Genomic DNA, 23,553 nt, shown 5'->3' on the forward strand with positions numbered 1-23,553 from the left:
GAGTACAGATGCATCTACTTTTGTCTGACATCGTCAGTTATAACTTTGAGAATTGAGTAGTCCTTAATTGTTGACCATTCCGTTCCATAGAAGTGAATCTTGAACATATTTAAAATCTACAAAAATTTTTATGATCATTGTTTTTTTTGTTTTGTTTTTTCCATAACTTGCACAGACTACCGTTATGTTTGACAAAATTTTCCCGGAAATGATAGCAGGCAGACGTCACACTCGTATGTTCTCCTCTGCACTATCGTACTCCAGTGTTATTGTTATTGTATAGTGACTTGTTTACCTGACTGCCCATTTTGCACATCTGGTTAGCTGCTCCTCTTGCACTCTTTGCACTTCTGTATAATACTATACATAGCTATAATTATTTAGTATATTATTAGTACTTCAATACTCCAACTCAATACAACATTTTATTTATATCTGTACATTCAAGGAAACTGTGCGGGTCGATGTATCGACATTTCGTTCTGTATACACGTGTCCAAGAATGACAATAAAGTATATCTGAATCTGAATTCTGATGCCTCTCATTGGCCATGAGACACAGGAAAAAATCCTAATGACATTTCTTCTTACTAGCATTAAAGGTAGAAAAGCACTACAGTGTTCCTGCCAGTTGTGGTAGAAACTCAGTGTTTGAGTTCCGGCCTAAATGTCTTAAAATAGTGAATTTTATCTCCGAGCCAAATATACTCAGAAAAAAACACAAATAAAATACACAATATTATAAAACAGCACAAATGGAGAGGCTTCGGGTGGTCAAAACACTGACCTCTGATTAAAAAGTCTTTGAGTTTATGTCTAAAAAGGACCCAGTTTGACTCTTCCTTTAGTTTAGTGGGTAAACAGTTCCAGGCTTTAGCGCCTTGTACTGTAAAAGCTGATTGTCCCGAGGTAGTTCTTCGCTCTGGACTTGACAGTTCCCGCTCTGAGCTCCTCTGGTTCTGGAGCCCATACTCCTGAGGTGAACCATGCTCTCACTAGGAATCTAAGGGGCCTGTTGATGCAAGCATTTATAAATAAGCTTCAACTCTGCACATTTAATGAAGTTCTCGAAAGATATCATTTCTACAAACAAACACAATGATGTGACCTAATGGACTTCTTATCTAGGATTTTAACCGCTCTATTGTAAATCCTTTGTAGTGGCTTTATTGTAGTGACCGTGGCCTGTGACCAGGAAGAGATCCACATTAGGCGATAATAAGCTGCACCTATATACTGTTCTCACAGCAAGACAAACTATGTAAATTAAATAGATTATTTTGATTACAAAGTTAATAACACAAAATAATTAATCAAGTGTCTGTCTCAGTTCTTCCCCCATTTGCAGTAAATTCAGTGTTGCTTATCATACGCAGTAGGATACTTTTAAAATGTTTTCCTGTACAAAATATTTTATACGACATTCATAATTTGAAAAACGTATAGACTATTTATAAGTTGTCGAGTATGATTACGAATTGTTGTTTTTTTTTTGGCTGTTTCATGCCAATTTTGTTTGTAATGTTCAACGAAAAGGGAAAGGTGTTTCATGTGTGTCGCTTAAATTTTACGTCATTTGCCCGCGCCTATGACATTTAGCAAATTATTTGTGGGCGGGCAGACACTTATGCAATTTTTAACTAAATTCGCCCACAGACAAGCAAACGGAATAATTATTTTTGTTGCGTGAATTTTGTCGGTGGTGTTCCCTCGTCCGCCTTTGCTCCAACCACAAAGACCCCAAACACGAAAAGGTAACATCTCGCTCTGCAAAATGAAATCCGCCTCTTTGTAAGTATCGTTGACGTGTCTTTAGACTCATTTCCCCCTTTGCTTGTGTGCTAGTGAACTGAAAAAACTATATCAAATAACAATGGCAAGCGAGTGGGAAGAAATTCGACGGCTTGCAGCTGATTTCCAGAGAGCACAGTTTGCAGACACAGCGCAAAGATTATCGGAGAGGGATTGCATTGAAATCATTACAAGACTTATCCAAGACAATAAGTTGGATGTGGTGCACACAGTCGACGGGAAGGAGTACGTCACCCCTGCTCAAATCACCAGAGAAATCCGAGATGAACTTTACCGTCACGGAGGGCGGGTAAATATTTTGGAGCTCCAGCAAATTCTAAATGTCAATTGGATTGATGTTGAAACTCGAGCACACGAAATTGTGAAAACTGACAAAAGTGTCCAACTGGTGCTTGGACAACTCATCGATGATACATACCTGAACCAGTTGGCAGAAGAAGTCAACGACAGACTGCAAGAAGCTGGTTTGATCAGCATCTCCGATCTTTGTAAGAGCTACGATCTACCAGGAAATTTCCTAAATGATGAGCTCGCTAAACGACTTGGGAAAATTATCCGAGGAGAATTGGATTCGTACAGCCGGGGAGTCATTTTCACTCAAGCCTATGTTGCCCGGCACACAGCCAAGATCAGAGGACTGTTCAGCGCAATAACTCGCCCGACTTCTCTCACCGGGATAATCAGCGCTTTTGGACTTCAGGAACATCTTCTGAATTCCGTACTGGAGGAGTTGGTGAATACCGGCCGTCTGAGAGGAACCATCGTAGGAGGGCGACAAGACAATGCTGTATATATCCCTGATATTTACTCGAGAACACAGAACGCTTGGGTGGATTCCTTCCTCCAACAAAATGGGTATTTGGAGTTTGATGCGTTGATTCGACTAGGGATCCTTGAGCCTGTGAGCCACATTAAGAAGCGCTACATGAGCCACAAGCTGCTTTTCCTCAGCGCTGCTTGTGTGGGCCAGGCGCTGGTCGACCAGGTCGAAGCCTCCGTGGAGGAAGCTGTGAGCTCTGGATCATGGGCAGACATGCAATCGATTTTGCCGAGCTGCCTGTCAGAAGAGGACATGGGGATGCTGATCAACCAGGCCATGAGGAACACAAACGTGCAGTCGTCTGCCAGGCTTTTGGGTGGAACGTTTATTGTCAGTGCAAAGTATATCAGCGAGTGCTTGGGACTTTTCGAAGCTTCGATACAACAGAAAGCTCAGAAGGAGTTCAAGAATAATCCCGTCCTACTGATCACAGAGGATGATGTGAAGCAGGCGGCCTCGCTGGTGGAAAACCTGTCAAAAAAGGACAAGCGGGATGTAGAGCGCAAGAAAAAATCCACAGAGGGAAGCGGGTCTGTCAAAGCGGGGGGTGGCGGCAACGCCAGAGAGATCCGAATTCGCAAAACCAAGAAGAAAGGACGGAGAGACGAAGAAGAAGAAAGCAGGCCTTGTCCGAAAAAGGAGGAAGTCCCATTCATGACGCAGGAGGAAATCGAAGCCATGCTGGAGGAGAAAGCAAGCGACTTCCCGCATGAGATACTTTCAGAGCTGGCTGAGGATTTTGTGCGGCCGCTAAACAAAGCCTACCGTGAGGCGTGTCAGGCTTTGTTGGCATCCACCATTTGCCCGCTTGCAGGTGCCAGCAAGAAATCTGTCAAGGATCTTCAGGAAGAGCTCACGAACCTTTACAATAACATCAGGCTCTTTGAGAAAGCAGGCAAGATTTTCTCAAACGAAACCCAGGTGATCATTGCCAAGCACGTCCTCAAAACTGTAGGTACAGACCTCACCAACATCCTGGTAAACTTCCTCGCGACCGACCTGATGATGTCGGCCGACAACCCAAGTGCCATCACCGCCGAGCTGCGGATGAAGATCTTAGCCAAGCTCCCGGACGACACCAGAGCCATCCTGATGCGGCTCCACCACTGTCTGAACGGTAAAACCATCGATGAGTTCCTTGAGAACTTTGAGGCGTCGGCGGAGGCATGTGGATTTTTGCTGAAAAGGGCGGACAAGAAAAAAGAGCGCCAGGCCTTGTTGCTGCACCGGCAGACTCTGAGCGAACAGCTCAAGGATGCTCAAGAACCTGCGCTGGTCCTCCACCTGGCCAGCGTGCTCCTCTTCCAGGATAGCACCCATTGCATCCTGCATGCCCCGGGACGCTGCGTCCCTCACATCATCGGTACCCTGACGGGGCGCATACCTGCTGAGCAGCATCAGTTGCTTACCAGCTACCAGAGCCTGGTGGTGAAGCAACTGACTGGCAAGAGTCAAGGCCGGAAGAAAGACGAGGAGGAGGAGGAGGATGAAGACGCCTTGAGCGTCCAGAATCAGTTCAAAGTTCTGACACCACAAGTCAAGGAGCTTGTGCTTTCTCAGAGGAAGAACTCGACGAGTGAGGCCAACGCTCAAGATAAATGACAAAGCAGATTTCATCATGATGCTGGCGGCAAGGCAGGATGTTGAAATCCTTGCAGAGGCCACTTGGATTTTTGTTTTAATTTATCATGAATACAAAAATCCTTCAGTAAAGCTACTTGGTTTTGCCATTACTTTTGTCTTTTGTTTAGGGGTGGGCAAACTTTTGAGTCATGGGCCGCATTGGTTTGAAAGTTTGCACAGGGGCCGTAGGAAAAAAAATAGTTGTCTTTTTATATTTCTATATGCTGAGATTCTTAAATCTGATAGCCATTACATGAGGAAAAAAATAACGAAGCCAATTGATTTTTTTATCGTTTGCATTTATCTGCAGAAAGTTGTGTTTCATTGTCAATTTTTTATAAAGGGAACATTTCCTCCAATTGGTTTTGAAACACTTGAAATATACAAAATATTAATTTACTACTAAAAACTTGATAAGTAATAGCTCCCCTTTTAAATTTGATTATTTCATCAAACTACAAGCAATAGTGCTACTTCAGAAGTGTTTCATTGCACAAAATTTAAAATTTTGATGAATAAAATTGATTTAATTTTTATAGCACATATATAAAGATGAATTCAGCTATATAAATGTTTGCAATGAGCGCAGTGAAAATGACACATCGTAATATATATAATCTCCACCTTTTATCCTCTGTAGGGTCGCGGGGGTGCTGGAGCCCATCAGTTATCTTCGGTCAGTGGGTAGGGGACACCCCGAACTGGTTGCTAGTTTGTATTATTTTATATAATATATACATGCAGTATGTATATATACAGGAGAGTGTAATTATATTGCCATAAACAAAAAAAATATACATAAAAAAAAAAATTAAATACATCGGAATGGGCGTTTCCACAAATGCTTTTGGAGTACTTGAATAAGTTACTTAAAAATGGACCTTGGCCAGAGCCGGGCAAATTGTAGCCCGGGGGCCACAGTAACGTGTCAGCCGTTTTCATGTGACTCGCCAAATGAAAATGGTAAAACTAGAATTATATTTATAAATTGATAAAAAGACTAACAAAAGTGGAACTAATGCAAATGAGTTAATTTGGTACCAATCGTGTCCCCAACATTCAAATAGCTGGCTAGATTTGTATTTAATTGCCGTTATTATCATGTATTTTTTGTCATTATTTAATCAAATTTAATGAGGGAAAAAACAGCTAGCCCCTTTACCTCAATTTTGAGCGTATAAAAAGCAATCTAATTAAATGCTTTGTAGACAAATATTCTAAAAACACTTCTCTATTTGTTGCAATTTTTGTATGTTTGCATGAACTAAATGGGAAAAAAAAAAAGATATGCAGTATTTTTGAGACTAAGATGAATTGAGATAGGCAGTCATATTTTGCCCTCGTGTTTTGCAGAGGTATCAGATTAGAGACGACTGATAGGTTGGTACAATTTATCCATATTTTTTTTCTTCCTGGCCCTTTTGCTAATTTTGTCAACCCAATGCAGCCCGCATGTCATAAAGTTTACCCACTAGGTCTAAATACCTGTGATCAAAGTTAGCCCTGTAAAGTTTACAGTAGAAATATTTTTCAATTTAAAAAAGTTCCATGAATCCAATAAATTCTGAATCTTCACAAAAATAAATTTCACCAACCCTAATATTTTTGATCAAAAGAAACATGTCAGGCAAATCTGTAAATGGTGAAAATATTTTGCTTTTGTAAACCCATCAAAATAAATGAGAAAATTTAAATTTTTATTTAAACTTAATATACAACCATTATCTTCCTGAAAGTCATTTTCATATTTAAAAAAAAAACTCCTATTTTTGTGTCACTGTTGTGTGTGGACAAAGAATACACTCATTTGAGAGGTTAAAGGCTTTATTCCTTACAAAATAAAAATATCTATTAAAAAAAAAAATTAAAGTTACGATCCATAGTTCCAGTGTGGTTCGTTTGGCAGCACCTGGGAAATTCTGATGCCGCAGCTGACCGTAGGCTCGTAAAAAAAACATTCTTGTTCCTCTGTGGTTGCGTCTCTATACACCATGGGTCTGAACAGGGTGGGCTTGGGTCTTTTTCGCAGGGATTTCTTTGTCACGCAGCCCATTTTTATCAGCGCCTGCATGAGAAGGAAGAAAAAGAGTTTGGGATAAAAAAGGAAAGACCGTGTAGAGGATTTAAAAAAAAAAAATGTTTTCACCTGGACCAGCTCCAGAGCCACGACAGGGTGCAGCACCGCCTCGTAGTCCAACAACAGCTTTTGGTGTGTAATTCCGGGGTGGATCATGATATGGTGGAGGAAACTTTCTAGCATGCCTTTGCACACCGGGCCATTCAGTGTCCCATCCACCATGCGCCACGGACGGCTCACAAAGCTAATCCTGTCCCTGCGGCACGGCCACACAAACAGAAAATAGCATTTGGTGTACATTAGGGTGGTCTTATTTTCAAAATTTTCATCAGCAAAGGCCTCAATATAGTGTGAAACAACTAGAAATGGCTTCCTATGAAGTTTCACACAGATCACAACCTATTTAAAAAGGTACCTCAAAGTCTAATAGAGTGGGCTCTCATAGATGGGGGGACTTTCCAAAATTAATATTTCAACTAAATATGGCATCAAACTAAGAAAAAACACATGGATCGGGAATATTTAAGGGATTCCCCGAGGCCAATTTGGCCTGGTAAAATAGGAATTCTGAGCTGTGCTTTTAAAAGGATTTGTTTTAGGAAAAGTGGGTTCGAAAGAACGTAGGGTGCAAGACATTAAAAAGAAACATTAATATTTGTGTGGTTAACTTTAATTTAGTATTATACTTTATTCATCACTAATTTTGTTCCAACTCAGTTTTATAGGTTATAGTATTGGAGCGATAAGCATGGCTACTGTGAATGCAACGAAGAAGCAGCAGAGGTCTGGCTCATTGGCCGGCGAAGTTAAGACAGTACTGACTTCAAATGTGTAGTACCGTCAATTACTTTTTTCCCAAACGTTCAACCCTGCGGCTTATTCAGTGATGCGGCCAATTTATGTAATGTTTCTAACAGCCGCCAGCGGCGCTCGAGTTCAAGGCACATGACGCAGCTTACAAGCTAAACGCAATCGAGCAGTCCGATAAAAAAGGAAACAGAGCTACTGCACGCAAACTTTACCTTGCGAGCGTGTTGCTAGCGTGTTTTTGACTAAGGGAGCGTGGGACGGAGTCTATATGACAAAGTATTTTTCCCATACTAAAGGAGGACAACTTTGATGACGTCAATTATGGGGAGGAAGATGAGAACGGTTCACCATGATTTCTACATGGATGGTATGTTTTTTTTAACAGACCCAATAACTGTATTGCGAGCGTGTTGTTAGAAGCGTTTTGCTACCCTTCACAGGCACGGTTTGGGGTGAAAGTTGTAATATTATTATTATTAAAGTTTTGAAAACTCTCGGTGTACCGTCTTTCTTTTTAAATATGTGTAACCATGTATAAAATGTATTTGCAACTATATTTTTGTAATGTATTTATTTTGGACACTTATTCTGATAAGTCTTGCACTGACTAATTAAAAAGAAGGGGCGTAACAGACGCGGGGGATGACGGGAAGTGGGGACCGGTAAAGGTGAGTGTTTGTGGACACAGCAGACAATAGTGGATATATATTTTTCCCACCCTTACCTTTGGAAATATACCTTTGGAATGATTTTTTCCTTGGGTTACTTTTAACGGGACCCGGACTTTGCAGGTCTGCATCAAATCTTAACTACCGGTATCATTTTCCGTTATTATGCCGGCTGTGGATTTTGAACTGTGTACTTTATGTTCAGTTAAAATCGCGGTACTCAAAGTAGGATTTCGGTTAATTTTGCGATTGTAATACATGTCTAAAAGTGGGCACATGCGGCTTATATACAGGTGCGGCTTGTGTAAGTACAAAAGTGGTTACCCACCTAAAATATGGTGGGTGCGGCTTATAATCAGGTGTGCACTATAGTCCGGAATTTATGGTAATCACTAACTCCCTAATCTTCAACCAGTTGTCAACACAAAACTTACCCATCAACGTTGCTGGTTTGTTGCGCAAAAGACTCTTTACAGTCTTTTATCTCATTCTCCGTTTGGTTCTTGGTAGCCACATCCTTAGTTTCTGTGTTTTCACACTCCAATAAAACGTTCCCAGCAGAGTCCTTGTTTTCTGGCTTTTCGAACCTTATCTCTTCGTCCTTACGGACTATTGCAATTTTTTTTGCTGGTAGCACTTCTTCCGTTTTGTCGTCCTCCTGGGCTTTGGTCCTTCGCCGCTTGTGCAGGACGCCATTGCTTTCACCACTGGAGGCGCTATGATAGTGGGACCAGTTTTTGGGATTAATGGTAATAATCCAAGGCTCTGCATGCTGGCTGAGCACCCAGTGAACACTGTAGCCGCCTACTTTGATGACATGGCCTTCTTCTTCTAAATCCTAAAGTGGATGAGGGAGATGGAAAAACACATGAATAGTGTGTGTAGGTCTCGGGTTATTTGGTTGTTAATTTTGATACAGTTGATAACTAACATTAAATAAATAAATGTTCTTACTTAGCAGGTTTTGACGATCGCGAGACTTTTTTGGACGCAACCCTCCCAAAAAATGAGGGATTACTGCACTTTTAAAATTAGGTATCTTGTGACTATTATTTTTTCCACTAACGTGCTCAACACTGTTGACCAGTGACTTTAATTTCCAGCCTTTAATGTAAAATCCACAGTCTGAGGCCACTTACCTCCAGGTACTGCTCTAGGTTCCTGGTCCGTCCTGACAGCGGAAAACTGAGGTGAGCTAGGTCCCGGAACAAATCTGCCTGGTCCACCCCAATTTCTCCCGCTTGGTCCAGATGCTCCCTAATCTGAGTGCTCGCCTGTTCGTCCTCAAGTGAATAGCCTTTGCGCTGACATGGATTGGACGCAACATTTCGGACGTAACGGGTAAAAACTGCCGGCAGAAGGGACAGGCCAGATGCGGACAAGTCCAGAGAACCCAAGTCATCGCTGAAAAGACTGCGGACCGGCGTTTGTCTCAGCTGCATGTAGATCAAGCACGACTCAACCACGAGGCTGTCGGTGGGGCTTAAATTCCGAATTTTAGCTGAAATCAAAATTTGAATCAATACCACTTTTTGTCCTTTTGGAATTCCTGAGTTTCAAACTGTAACATACCGATGCCTGGACTGCTAAATCCTTTCATTAACAGGTACTTTGTGTGCGAAGCTTTTTGAGCATTCACTTGCGATGTCTTTTTGCCCTCGCCGGCAACATCGTCGTCCTCTTCCTCCAAAGACACCATGCTTGAGAACAATCAAATTAAAAAAATTATACAAGTGCTACATAGCAAACTAAATAGCTAGGCAATTCATAAGGCATTACTGTCAAAGTTGTATTCTTTTACCATGTGATGTGGTAATCCATCTTAGAAGAAAAGGTGACCTGTTGTTGTATGATTAGACTAGTTGTACTAACATACTGCAGCTATAACACACCTAAATTTATTTTTGTGACCTCAACATAAAAAAATAGTTTTAGAGCCTTTCGAAAGCCTTATCTCTTGGTACGAATACAAGTCATTCAGTATTTGCTCCTCTGTAGTCTTACAGATCATATTTTCCCAAGTATAAGGCTCACCTAAAATCCCAAACTGGGCCAGAAATTTGTAATTGTGCCTTATAATCCGGTGTGCCTTATATACCACAAAATAAGGCAGATAAGATTGTAAATGCATACAGTAACTATATGTACTTGTTACCTTAAAATGTTTTACAGTAATACAGAATTGGAGCAAGGATTGAGCAAGAGTTGACCAAATGGATAAATATCATACTCAGATAGCCAAACATGGCATGCAACGGGAACCGAACCAGAGTAATGGTGGTGAAAGTGTAGACACTTAACCACGACAATACATTGGACTATTGCATTCTAACACTATTTCTACTCAGGGTGGCAGGATCTGTCTCGTGCATTCTGATAGGTTGAACAGTTTCTCCACTTCACCAATGAATGTCAGAGAATGGAACAAACACGATTTATTTACGATACAAGTTCTTTTACATAAAATTACATATTGAACCTAGAGATTTAATGGTGAAGAAGTGGAGAGAATGTTAATCCTATAAGAATGCACTATGTAAACTAATAAGGGGATAATTGCCAAGGTCCTGTTTAAAGTCATCTGTACTGTATCAGCGCTATCATGGCCTTTACTAAGGTTAGATTCCCATTGCATCCAATATTTTGTGAATGTGGTCAGCGGCACATTTTAATGCATTGCTTTAATATTCACACAGTCTCAATTTCATGCACCTTATAGTCTGATGCGCGTTATATATTAAAAATATAAGACAAAATACTATTTTTAGGGGGTGTGCCTTAAAATCCAGTGCACATTATAGTGCGGAAAACAAGGCAACAATATCAGGTGATTCAATTTTTACTTATATAAATTTACTTCTACAAACTCTACTCTTCTTCATGCTTGTCACGTTCTTATACACCCCTGACATACTGTGGTAAATATTGATAAAAGGATGTATATATTACAATATATATGTATCAGTCTGGAAAAGCAAGAAATAATAGGTTATCTATATAGGTTTTAAAAACAGTGTACATCCCTATTCATGATTCACATAAATGGCATGAACACAAAATGTATGGTTTTGATGTCAGCTCAAAAATGTTCATATCATATTGGTTCAGTGAAAATAATGCATTAGGGAGATGTTACCTGCTGTGATGCCAGCGTGACTGAGCTAATGTGAATCCAAGAGTCGTTTGTCATGGAACAAAAGAACTTGAACGCAAATGATGCCGCCTTGATGGCATGATGAAAAACATACCTCTTGACGTCACTGCTGACCAAGTTGCTATCCACCACTACCATCTTCTTGGGGAGAGAAACTTGTACCGATAAGAGTCCCAAACTCATCAGGGTTAGCGAAACCAGGCATGCTGCTCCGGGAGACTCCAGAGAGAAGGGCATCATTCCAGAATGTTCTGGATTGTCGGTTTGTCTGCCGTCTGCTTTTTCTGTCTCTTTGGGCAGGGATTGTGTTTTTTCTGACAGTACCTCACTACTTTCTAGCCTGTTTTCTGTCTCAAAATGGTAAAAGACAGAAGGCTTGTTGTCGCATGTACCATGATTAAGTAAAGTCGTCAGGAAGCAGAATGAGTCGCCGCACAGGTTGTAAGGAAAAGAGCATGAAAATGACCTATTGGGACAAAAACATGCATTACACCTGGGTCAACAATTCTTAGAAAAGGAAGTTCTATTAGTCTTTGGGGCACATACCTGAAGTAAGACTGTGAAAGCTGGTACGACATTGGTAGGAAGGGCAACGATCGCTTCTTTTTAGGTCCTTTCATCCGAAAGACACGGCGCTTGTTGACCATATGACGTTTACGGCACCGAATAAACACCTGGCACAGAAGGTCCTGGGAGTACTGACTGTAAATGTGGAATGTCTGGTAACAAAAAAGACAGCATTTTAAGTGGAGGAAATTACTGAACACACCTGTAATGCTATTTTTATAGACAGCAATTGAAAGTGCTTGTAATTTACCTTTGAAATGACTGCTTACATTTTTATGTGCTTATACTTTTATTTTTAATCGTCTACTTCCTATTTAGCACAGGAGCTTGATATCCTCTATATCGGCAAATGTTTCCTACGAAGCTTTAGCAAAGATTCACTTTCAATCATCTTAAAGGCCATGATGTATTTCATTTAAAAATTGTTAAACAATAGCGCGTTTGTAGAGTGAATGTAGAATGTGAAAAAATTTTGTCAACGTCTCATCTCATCTCATCTCATCAGCTACACCGCTTATCCTCATTAGGGTCGCGGGGGGGCTGGAGCCCATCCCAGCCATCTCCGGGCAGTGGGCAGGGGACACCCTGAACTGGTTGCCAGCCAATCGCAGGGCACACAGGGACAGACAACTCATTCGCCCATTCACACCTATGGACAATTTAGACCGGCCAATTCACCTGAAATGTATGTTTTTGGAACATGGGAGGAAACCGGAGTGCCCGGAGGAAACCCATGCAAGCACGGGGAGAACATACAAACTCCGCACAGGAAGTCTGGAGCTGGATTTGAACCCACGACAGGTTCCCATGACATGAACTGTGCCGCACAAGCGCTAACCACTGCGCCGCCGTGCTGCCTTTTGTCAACGTTAAAATGCATATTTGTTGCGCAAACACACAGTTTAAAAGGTGCATGGTCAATCTTTGCTCAGATAACTGGCAAAAAATAATCATAATCTCCTGCAATTACAAAGCACATTTTTCCGAGATAGCATAAAACCTACTTCAAATATTAGGTCATAACCATATTAGGCAAAACAGGTCAAATTTGATTTATTTTTAAAGACGAAAACGTAACAGAGTGCCCTTCTCCAGAAAAAAAGCCTTTTTAAACTAGCATTGATGTCATACTCAATGAAAGTAATAGTGGTATTGTGCAGACAGAACATACAATATAGCCACTTGCCATTCTTAATCCTTGGTGACTAATGTTACCTGAAAGGACCTGGACTCCTTCATTTGATCGTTGGTCATGGCCAGCGTACTCTGGATAAGGTTAAACAACACCAAGGCATGGATTTCCATTTTGCTGGAACGAACAAACAGTATAAGGTAATGAATTCCCATTTGTGCTAGAGGAAAATATAATTTGTACCAAGTCAAGGTGTCCCGGGAGGGAATCTGCTTTTCGGTCTGGATGACGCATACTTTAAACCTGTGAAAAAGTGAAAAGTATTACAAAATCTTGCCATGTTGGTTCCAAGCTTCTTCACTTACTGTGAAAAAAGTTGATGTTTGGTTTCAGGCAATTTCACATTGTCACTGTTACAAACTGCGGTGAACTTTTGTCTGAGAAGCTTGAAATACTTGTTGAATGATTTGGTACAATCCTGAAGATGAGTAAATAGTTAAAAATGAGTCTGGAATTAAAAAAAAAGCATTAGGAAAAATGTTACCTCAACATTATTGATATCAGCAGGCTTGTTCTCTTGGAGCTGTTTCAGCAGATCTTTGTCCTGATTGACTTCAGCTAGGCAGATCCTGTAGAACAGAATCACACAGTTGATACAAGTGGACACACAAACTGGCAACAAAATCATTTTGTTATGTAGAGTAATACTACAGACACAACCTGAAGGTGAAATATCGCTTTGCACCTCAAGTCTTGCGGTAAATTGTTTGCGGGAAGGGCTATTTGCGCTCATAGCATGTGACAAAGACGATGGGGCTCTTACTCCACAACAAACAAACAAAGATACTGGGTAGCCAGAAAACTGTTCCCATTTGGAAAAGATTTGGTGTGACGTATTGGTGGTGCTTGTTTTCAAGTACTAACGTGTTTCCCACTCCATCTTGCACTTTTCTCAATCAAAGTATTGACCTTTTCACTTCCGTTAGGTGGTCTACAAATTGCAATTGTAAATCTGTTGTCCTCCATTGTCAAACCTTTCGCCTATTGTTGCACGTTTTTTACATCAGGATTGGCCGAACTTTTTGAGTCGCGGGCCTGATTGGTTTGAAACAAATTGCCAGAAGAAATGGCTGATTGATGTAGTTATTATTTTTGTATATGCCATAGAGTGTCTTAAATCTGATACCTCAGCAATAAAAGAGAAGAAAATATAACACAAGCCAAAATATTTTCCCCCATCTGCATTTACCTGCACATGTTTCATTGTCTAATTGTTTATAAAGGGACCATTTAATCCAATTAATTTTGAAACAAATATATTAATTCATAGATTAAAAAAAACTTTATTTAAAAGTAAGTAATAACTTTCTTACTTTTACAAAAAACTCCCGTGAGCACTAAGTTTGCTCATTTGCCTTAAAAAACTCAATGCAATAGGGCTACCTCAGTAATGTGTTATTGTAGGAAATATAATATCTTGGTAAATGAAATTGAAATTAAAAAAGCAAGAACAGAAAAATGTAGCCAGCTATTTGAATTTTGACCATGAGCGCAAGGAAAATTTCTTTTTATGGGGGTACACAAAGGGACACATCAACTTCTATTTTGAATAAAATGAATAGGGATGGGCGTTTCTTCAAATGTTCTCTGGTTGATAAATTGTAGTCAGCATATACTGATACAGTAGGTTAGGAAAGGGTGTGTGACCATAGCGACATCCAGTTGACATATTTAAAACTGCTGGTCATTGTTTGACAAAAAGCGTCTCATTTATCTTTCTTATGCTTCTCTCAGCATCGTCTTGCGGGCCAGATTCAATCAGTTGGCCCAAAGTTTGCTGACCCTTGGTTTACATGATCGTGCAAAATATTGCATTGAGCTCTCGTGTACTTTCCGAATCACATCGCGCTCAACACAGATGTGCCACTGCACAAGCCGTGTCTGTAGCATAAGCCTCAAAAGTATTCATTTTTTAATTGGTTTTGCATTACGTCAAATGTTTACATTTTTTTGTAGGATATTTGTATGTTAATTGCCGATATTGTTATATATTTTTTATCTATCTTTTAATATTCATTCAAATGTTTTCCTTTTTATTTTTCTATTATTTTGTAACACATTTTTGATCCTCATACTTAACCGGGAGAACCAACCTGTAGTTGAGAAACGTCTGAGGATTCTTGAGGATGTAGTAGGTGCGTCGCCCAACTGCCACTGAGGTTTTGTCCTCGGAGATGTAAAACTCCTTCTGGAGGAGGTCTCGCACCACGCAATGGGCAACGAACTTCCTTCGTAACTGAAATCCATTGCACGACCATGGTGAGCGACATGGGCTTGGGACGGCAAAACATGTGGCAAAAGCTAATTGGATACCTTGCAGTTGAGCAGATGTGAGGCCACGTTACATAGGAGTAGCAGAGAGTCTTCTTGTATCGTCCAGAAGACACGCTGCCTGGTCATCTTTTTCAACGCTTTGTGGTCAGCATCGTCGTGTGCGGGGATGCGCTTCTTGGGCTCTACACAGAGGACAATGGATGCACATTTAAAAACGACACACATGCATATGGTAAAAATTATTTTTGAAAAACATCTTTATCATTTTGTTTGATATTCGGTCCACTTTTCAACATCTTGTGTGTGTAAATATGTATATATATATATATATATATATATATATATATATATATATATATATATATATATATATATATATATATTTATATATATATCAGTACGTCACTAAAGTGAGTACATTTTTCACATTTCTACAGAGATTTCATTACAATGTTTAATGGAACATCAATGAAGAAACATCACCTTAACACAGTGAAAAGAAGTATGTAAACAAAGACCATGGCTGGTCTGATGAGCCAAAGATTATTTTTCGGGGCTCAGATGGTGTATCGCATTTGTGGTGGTAACCAGTTGAGTACAAACATGTTTGTGTTGTGCCAAAAGTCAAGCATTGTCTTGGGAATGCCATGGTTAGGGCTGCATGAGTGCAACTGAAATTTGGGAGTTGCAATTTATTAAGGGAAACACAAACTAAAGGATATATTGTTAAATAGTGGAGCAGAGAATGATCCCCTTCCTCCAGAAACTCGGTCGCCAGCCTGACAATGACCCCAAATACTCTTCTAAGATGACCATGGTTTTTCTAAATGGGCTAAGAGTAAAGGAGATGAATTGGCCAAGCATGTCTCCAGATATGAATCTAAAATGAAAATCTTTGGGGCATGCTCGAGGGAAAGGTGGAGAAGCACAATATCCTGAATATCCCCCAGCTCCGTCATGTAATCATGGAGTAGTGGAAGAGCATTTCAGTGGCAATTTGTGAGGCTCTGGCGAAATCCATGGCCAGGAGGAATAAAGTGGTTCTGCAAAATCATGATAGCCACACAAAATATTGAACTTCAGGAACTTTTACAAAAGAGTGTACTCACCTTTGTTACCAGGGGTTTAACTACTAAAGGCTATATTTTGAGGTTTTTGATGACCAAATACATTTACAATGCTATATTATTTTACACAGAATATGTTTCATTGCATTGTGTCAAAGTGATGTTGTTCAATTAAACATTAAAACATTATGATGAAATCTTTGCAGAGATGTGAAGAGTGTAGTCACTTTTGTGACACACACACACACACACACACACACACACACACACACACACACACACACACACACACACACACACACACACACACACACACACACACACACACACACAATAATGGTATTCTTGTTCTTTAAAATGTGTAAATTATTAAATGCAATATTCCGTAAACTTATAACTAATTTTATCCCTTAATGATGTGTTAAGGGCACTATCTTAACATGGGTGAGACTAACCCTTTTTCTTCTTGCGAGGAATCTTTACAACCTCCTTTTTGAGTCTCTTCCTTTTCTGCCGCTTCCCACCAACCACCCGCTGATTCCTGGATGAAGGCTCAATAGCCACCTGGAGCATAATGGGGTTATTAGTTATGGAGGTTGACCTGGAAATGTAAAAAATGTAAACACAACAAGGTAGTAAGAGAAGTACAGTGGGACCTCGGTTATCGCGGTTAATGAGGACCAAAACCACCCACAAAAAGTGAAAATCCGCGAAGTAGTGGCGCCCCTTAAAAAAAGAAAATAATAATAATAATAATAATAAATATATTTTTATTTTATTTTTATCATTATTATTTCTTAGACCCAGTTAATGAAAATCTGCGACGTAGCGACGCCCCTTCAAAAATGCTTTAAAAAAAAATGTTTTTTTTTTTTAATTAATTTATTTTATTATTATTTTTCAGACCGGCGAAGCTCTGAACCCGCGAACGTGAAACCACGAAGTAGCGACGCCCCGTCAAAAATGCTTGAAAAAAAAAATACAATATATATTTATTTTTTATCTTTTTAATTATTTTATGTTATTATTATAATTTTTTAGACCCGAGAAGCTCTGAACCCGCGAACGTCGAACCGCAAAGTAGCGAGGTCCCACTGTATTTCCACAGTATTCATATACGTACTCAGGTTAGATTTTTAGTATTATATTGCAGACCTACACCTAACACTACAGTGGTATTTTACCTTTAATATTTGAAATATTATAATGGCAGACTCCCTTTTTCTCACCTCCACAGTTTCTGCCGTCACTGCCATCTTCTTGGCAGTCAAGAATCGGGGTGAAGAAGCTCCTGTGAAACGCAAACATGTAAATAACCCATGGCAAAGAGAACCCCTAGAGGACAGAAAGATTATCATACAGATACCACATGTGTGTCCCAGGGCTGTATCATAGGGGCCCCTGCTCTTCATAACCTACCTCATCCCCCCTAAGCCATATATTCAGTGAATATAACATTTATTTCCACTGCGTTATAGAAGACACACAACTCTACTTTTCTTGCACTTTCCCGCCATGATTACTGGAATTCTCTCCTCTACAGCCTACCTATAAAGTCCTTGCGTATACTTTAGCTGGTCCAGAGCCCCGCTGCCTGTATCATCACCAAAATCCCCTCTCGCCACAACATCACCTCTTTCCTTCAACAACTCCACTGGTTCCAGATCAAACAAAGAATCACATACAAAATCCATCTGCACAACTATAAAGCCATCAATAACCTTGACCCTCCCTACCTTTGCCACCTCCTACACATTGCCACGCCTCCACTCACTCTCAGATTTTCTTCTTCTCTCTATCTCACCGCAGCCTATGCCCGTCTCATCTCCATGGGGAGAAGAGCGTTCAGTCACTCTGATCACTAGCACCTGACTCACAGAATTATGCGACCCTGTCCATCTTCCTATCCAGACTTGCCTATCCATCATAAATGGCCTCAAATGCCCGCCCCCTTTTACTTTAATTGTCATTTGTTTTTTCCTTCTTGTATTTATTCTGTTTGTATTGATACCACCGTTCTTGTTCCGTGTACATTTACCTTGGGTGTCCTGAAAGGCGCTTCAAAATAAAATGCATTTTTATAATTATTACTTTTATTATTAGGCACAAACTGACCGGCTTGAAGAGCATTCCGCAGAGCTTCTTTACTCAGTAGGCTTTTTAGTCGCACATTGGCTTGCTGTGAAGATGGTGGGTTGTGCAACTAACAAGGCAGCATAGACAAAACATAAAAGTTAGGGTTATTCCAGAAAAGGGCCAAAAACTCCTGTGGCTCTGGTCATACATTTTCAGACAGGAGCAGGCGATTCGTCCAAATCCAGTTGCGCTTCATGTGAGAGAAGAACTTGGAGGGCAGACCAGCAGCACCTTTCCCGTCGCCCGGCACGGTGCCGTTGTCACTCACGACACTGCTACCCCTGTCATTGCGCATGTGTACAGTATACAGATTTAAGCCTCTCAATCAGAATTTGAAGATAGATAAATACTTTATTCATCCCCGTAGGGAAATTTATATTTCCAGCAGTATCCTCATGTTAAACAATAAAATAAAATGGGAGCTATAGAATACAAAAAATACCCAACATAACATGTAGGATGAAAAACATTTAAATAATGTTAAAAAAATCGACATTGTAAAAAAAATAAAGCAAAATATGCAAATGTGAGGTTTAGGGCTTAATGTGGGCTTTTACTCCCTCAGGTGGAGTTAAAAATCCTCATGGCATGAGGAAGAAATGATCTCCTCAGTCCGCCCGTCTCTCAGCCATAGTTGTCAGGCTGTCCAGCTCTGTGCCCACACCAGAGCCCGACTTTCTCACCAGTTTATCCAGACGTTATCTTTCTCATGATATTGTTTTATCTAATGTCTTCTCAGAGCGCGATATTTTTCTAATCCAGTGTTTCAAACTTTTGATATTCTTTCAATTCATAATATAATAAATATATGCATTTCCCTGTACTAACTCATGAGCAGATCATTTGTATATAACAAGAAAAAAAATACTAATTTTCTGGAGACTGCTACCTGAAATAAGCCTTATTGTGTTTGGCAGGAGCTGGATTATAGACTTGACGTATTTAGTGTATCAGGCGGTGTGCATATTGAACATTTGTGAAATTGTTTAGGTGAGCTGCATGCTTTTGAATTTCTCATTCAGATTTGGAAGAATACATTTTATGATCTTCAACAACAATACTTTTTAATTGTATTTGCCTTATTCATGTACTTTCTGTAATATTTACACCTCAAAGGAGATCCATTTTTTTAACACCCTGAATTTTACCTTTCCTTACCTCTAATATTTTGTCATCGAATAATTTAGTTTTTTGTTCAAAACACGCTTATGTATTATTTTATGGTTTTGCCACCAATACATATTTTTACCACGAATCCGTTTTTCTTTGATTTTTTTTTAATTTTCTATAAATTTTGGGGGGAAATGAACTGTTCAATATTTTCTAATATGATGCTTTATGCAAAATTTCAATTTAATTCACAACAATTTAAATAATTTTGTCACTGACGAACACATAGTTTAACATTGTATGCAGTGAAATTTGTAGGGCACATGAGGATAAATGCATAATAAAGAGGTTAAAAGACTGTCAGGATAAATTGTCAAAACATTTACAATGTAGTGCTAAGAGACTGGCCTAATTTGTAATAATAGTGCAATAAAAAATATTGCATCATTACAATAGTGCATTTAAAAGTAGTGCATTAACATTTTGCAAACAAAAAAAAATCTCAAAATCTATCAAGACATACTTTTCCCACAACATTGCGCACCCGTTTAGGGTCTTTACCTTATCATGCATACATCGCTCCATCACTTACTTGAGCAAAGAAGCCATTTCCACAAAGAGGCTCCTGTCACTCACAAAAGACGGCTTCTCTTCATGACAATCAGTGGCACCTTGCTTGGAGCGAATGCACCCTGTAGAGATTTTTTCCTTATTTTGATTTTTTCTTAAAGAACACTCAAGGGCTGAACACATGCAAATGCAATTATGTACAAACCCAAAGGTGTGTTGAGGCAGACACACATGAGGTCGAACCAGTACGTATCCAAATCTTCAGCACTGTTGAAGGTGTAGCGACGTCTTTCAAAGGGTTTGTCAGTGGGCTCTTGCACCAGCCAAAAGTGCGGTTCTGTATTGATGGTGTCTACAATGGTGGTGTGGCGTTTTAGGTAAAAAAGCAGCTGTGGGCAAAAGTGATGAACTGTGAGGCAGTTTTAAAAAAAAAAAATAGGGATTACATTCTGAGAAAATGTTCTCCTCGATAAGAATAATGACCCAAAGAAAAATGTCTAAATGGCCTACTTACCAGGGCTTTATCCTTCATCTTCTCCACAGGAGCTAAGTGCACAAGCCCCATGCAGACCAAGCACTTCAGGTTCTCAAAGAACACCAAAATGTATTTTCTGTTAAGGCGAGAAGATTTTTTTAACTCGTAAACTAACTAAGATAGATAGGCAGGGAGTTCAAAGGACCGTTTGTAAAAGAGCTGCCTTCTCATTGCAAGCGGCAAATGCCGAATCAGATGGTGTTGCTTCACGGGGTCCTTCAAGTACTCCTCCAGTCCTTCAATCTGCAGATGGACACACCATAGATGAGTGTCAGCAAGTAAAAATACCTTTCTTTAGCACCACTCTCTCTATTATACTTTAAATAATTACATTCTAAAAAGCAAAAGAACATGTATTTTTAGGATATTTCTCACCATTTTTCTTTATTGTTCCCTTTTTTAGAAATTGTCTTCACATTTTTAATGTGGTATTTTACTAATTTATTCAGTCATTTTCATCTATTTACCAAATATTTTATGACCTAATATAATAATCTATCTGATCCAAACTATTATAGCTAACACTGGTGTCAGGTTGTTAAATTAGATTCACATGAAAATGCATGACCCAAATGTAATATTTGCAGAAAAAAAGTTAAATCAAAATAAAAAACTGGAAAAAAAAAATGCTTGACTCCTCAATAAGACAAGAAGAAGCTGTACGGAATTTGGAACTTTTGTACACACTGGCGCTATATCCTGACTTGAGTCTTTATTGTAGCCGCTTTCAGCTTGTTCATGGTGCGCATGGAGGTACGTGTATTTCTTGGATGGATTTGAATAAACCCTTTTTTTTTCATCTTTCTTTGAGTCTGGGGTGGCGTTCTGACTGTACTCTAAACAAAGCTTTTCTTACTTTCAACATTTTCATACAACACTAGCAAATAATCAAAAAAATTTAAATCATGATGTCACGCTCCAGCACTCCCTCCAGCCCCCGTTCCTCCTATGTAATGCGTTACACTTCAAACAGCTTTGCTAAAGGTAAAATAAAAGCACAATGGAAAATGAAGCATAAGGACTTTTTCAACTCAGTTGGACAGAGTTGAATGAATGAAAACTTTATTTCTAACACTAGGAAATAAAAACAGGACACAAAAATGACTCAACAACAAAAATAATAATAACATAACATGTTTCGTAAAGGGGTAGTAAGAAGCAGACACTTATTTTCCCTACCCCTTCATCTTCCTTATTGATTACATTTCACAGATAGCACCTCTTTTGTGTCTAAATATTACAAAACCTCACAGATATACATATTACCTAGGTCGGATATCAATAATTATAATAATGACAATAGTCACATATGTTATATACAATTATCTATTAACATTATAATGCTACTAGTCACTAAATATCATTGAGACACCAATGATAATAACAACAATAGCAATAATAACAGTTATGATATAATAATAGTAACAATAACAAGGTTAACTATAGTGGAAAACCATCCATTTGCCACACAATATTTCCAATCTCTAGTATCACTCATACCCCATTTTCTTCATTTCTGTATTCTGCCAGTAATGTTTTTTGTATTTAAATTTGAACACGAGAATATTTGGACATTGTTTGATTTGTCTTGTAAAGTTAGACTCCACACACAGACACACACATACTTTTCATGGTGGTTCTCACCAGTGGGATTTTGAATTTACTACAGCCCTTTAAGTTATAACTTCCCTCTTTCCGAGTGAATACATTTTGGATGTTTTCTGGCACTATGTTTTTGTTGACCTTAAACAGCAGTTGTGAAGTGAAAATGTTTTACTAAAACATCTAATTTTAATAATTTGGACTGCAGGAATAAAATACTAGTATGATCACGATATCCTACCCCGTGTATGGTTAAATTGCACGTTTTTGGAGGATAAAAAGGGGCTGTAGTGAACTTTTGTAATTATTGCCCCAGACTTCTGCACAATATGTTAAGTATGGCAGAACAAGAGAACAATATAATAAATACAATGCATTAAAGTTTAAAAGGAATTTATTAATTATTGAAATGCTTTTAGATACCTCAGTTTGTATATGTCTGATGTGTGTTTTCCAGCTTAATTTATTGTCTATTATGACCCCTAAAAACGTAATTTCTGATACAGCGTCTATTGCAGCACCATCCATTTTTACTTCTAAATTTTGATTTGCCCTGCGATTACCAAAGAATATTACTTTGGTTTTCTTTAAATTTAAAGATGATTTATTTATATCCATCCATACTTTTAAGTTAATTAATTCATGATTAATACAGGTTACTTAATCAATACAATTATCATTTGAATAGAAAATGTTAGTGTCGTCTGCAAATATTACTAATTTTAATAGTTTTGAAACATTAAAAATATCGTTAATATACAATTCAAATAACTTTGGACCCAGGATGGAACCCTGTGGTACTTCACAACAAATGTCCAAGGATTCAGATGACAACTCTCCGATTTTTACATTTTTTTTCCTCCCTGTCAAATAATCCATTACAAAGCCACGCCTCTGATGCCATATCTTTCCATTTTTTTTATTAGTATACTATGATTAAAGGTATCAAATGCTTTTTTTTTAAGTCAATAAATAACCCAACTACGTATCTTTTCTTTTCTATGCTATGGGTGATTTCATCTACTGCATCAATAACAGCCATTGTTGCTGATCTGTTTGCAATAAAACCTTATTGACATTCATTAATCAATTTATGTTTATCTATACATTTTTCTAGTTTATTATTGCATAGTTTCTCAAATATTTTAGAGAACTGAGGAAGCAGAGATACCCGTGTATAGTTTGTAAAGATGTGTTTGTTTCCATTTTTGTGTATTGGTAAAACTTTTTCTATTTTCATTTGATTTGGAAATTTCCCAGTTAGAAAAGATAGATCACACAAGCAGGTTAATGGTTTCACAATGCGAAGTATAATTTGCTTAACTAGTACCATATCGATGTCAATAAAATCCATAGATGTTTTATTTTTACAGTTGTTCACTACGTCTGAAATCTCGGATTCCGTAACCCCAGACAAAAACATGGTTTTGGAGGTTATTTTTATCAGTGACTCAAATTGCTTACAACTGCACTCTGGGATATTTGCAGCTAGCTCTGGTCCAACATTTACAGAAAAATCTACTGAAATTCTCAACA

At 38.8% G+C, this 23,553-nt stretch overlaps 2 protein-coding genes across 3 annotated transcripts in view; one reads left to right on the forward strand and one right to left on the reverse strand.

Moving 5' to 3' along the window:
- Positions 1-865: 865 nt before the first annotated feature.
- Positions 866-4,365, forward strand: ufl1 (UFM1-specific ligase 1). The gene is made up of 2 exons (XM_088342131.1): positions 866-1,754; positions 1,846-4,365. The coding sequence occupies exon 2, from the start codon at positions 1,874-1,876 to the stop codon at positions 4,232-4,234; it is 2,361 nt and encodes a 786-aa protein (XP_088198257.1). The 5' UTR covers positions 866-1,754; positions 1,846-1,873; the 3' UTR covers positions 4,235-4,365.
- A 1,696-nt stretch (positions 4,366-6,061) lies between these two features.
- The window catches only part of gtf3c1 (general transcription factor IIIC subunit 1), a 30,664-nt gene continuing 13,172 nt past the window's right edge, over positions 6,062-23,553 (reverse strand). The window contains exons 18-38 of one of the 2 annotated variants that reach the window (XM_088342130.1): positions 20,561-20,658; positions 20,395-20,491; positions 20,086-20,269; positions 19,903-20,002; positions 18,349-18,481; positions 18,180-18,267; positions 17,294-17,355; positions 16,520-16,628; positions 15,037-15,179; positions 14,817-14,959; positions 13,208-13,292; positions 13,029-13,141; positions 12,907-12,966; positions 12,747-12,840; positions 11,511-11,683; positions 11,059-11,430; positions 9,383-9,510; positions 8,950-9,311; positions 8,245-8,648; positions 6,402-6,588; positions 6,062-6,320 (exon numbers count right to left, since the gene is read on the reverse strand). In XM_088342130.1, coding sequence (XP_088198256.1) covers positions 6,126-6,320; positions 6,402-6,588; positions 8,245-8,648; positions 8,950-9,311; positions 9,383-9,510; positions 11,059-11,430; positions 11,511-11,683; positions 12,747-12,840; positions 12,907-12,966; positions 13,029-13,141; positions 13,208-13,292; positions 14,817-14,959; positions 15,037-15,179; positions 16,520-16,628; positions 17,294-17,355; positions 18,180-18,267; positions 18,349-18,481; positions 19,903-20,002; positions 20,086-20,269; positions 20,395-20,491; positions 20,561-20,658 — 3,330 coding nt within the window. In that variant the 3' untranslated portion in view covers positions 6,062-6,125. Of the gene's footprint in view, positions 6,589-8,244; positions 8,649-8,949; positions 9,312-9,382; positions 9,511-11,058; positions 11,431-11,510; positions 11,684-12,746; positions 12,841-12,906; positions 12,967-13,028; positions 13,142-13,207; positions 13,293-14,816; positions 14,960-15,036; positions 15,180-16,519; positions 16,629-17,293; positions 17,356-18,179; positions 18,268-18,348; positions 18,482-19,902; positions 20,003-20,085; positions 20,270-20,394; positions 20,492-20,560; positions 20,659-23,553 lie in introns of both variants that reach the window. The other variant, XM_088342129.1, reaches the window with a different exon arrangement.

This window comes from Urocampus carinirostris, chromosome 8 (assembly GCF_059441175.1).
Source record: "Urocampus carinirostris isolate Australia breed hairy pipefish chromosome 8, RoL_Ucar_1.0, whole genome shotgun sequence".
NCBI classification, from domain to species: Eukaryota; Metazoa; Chordata; class Actinopteri; order Syngnathiformes; family Syngnathidae; genus Urocampus; species Urocampus carinirostris.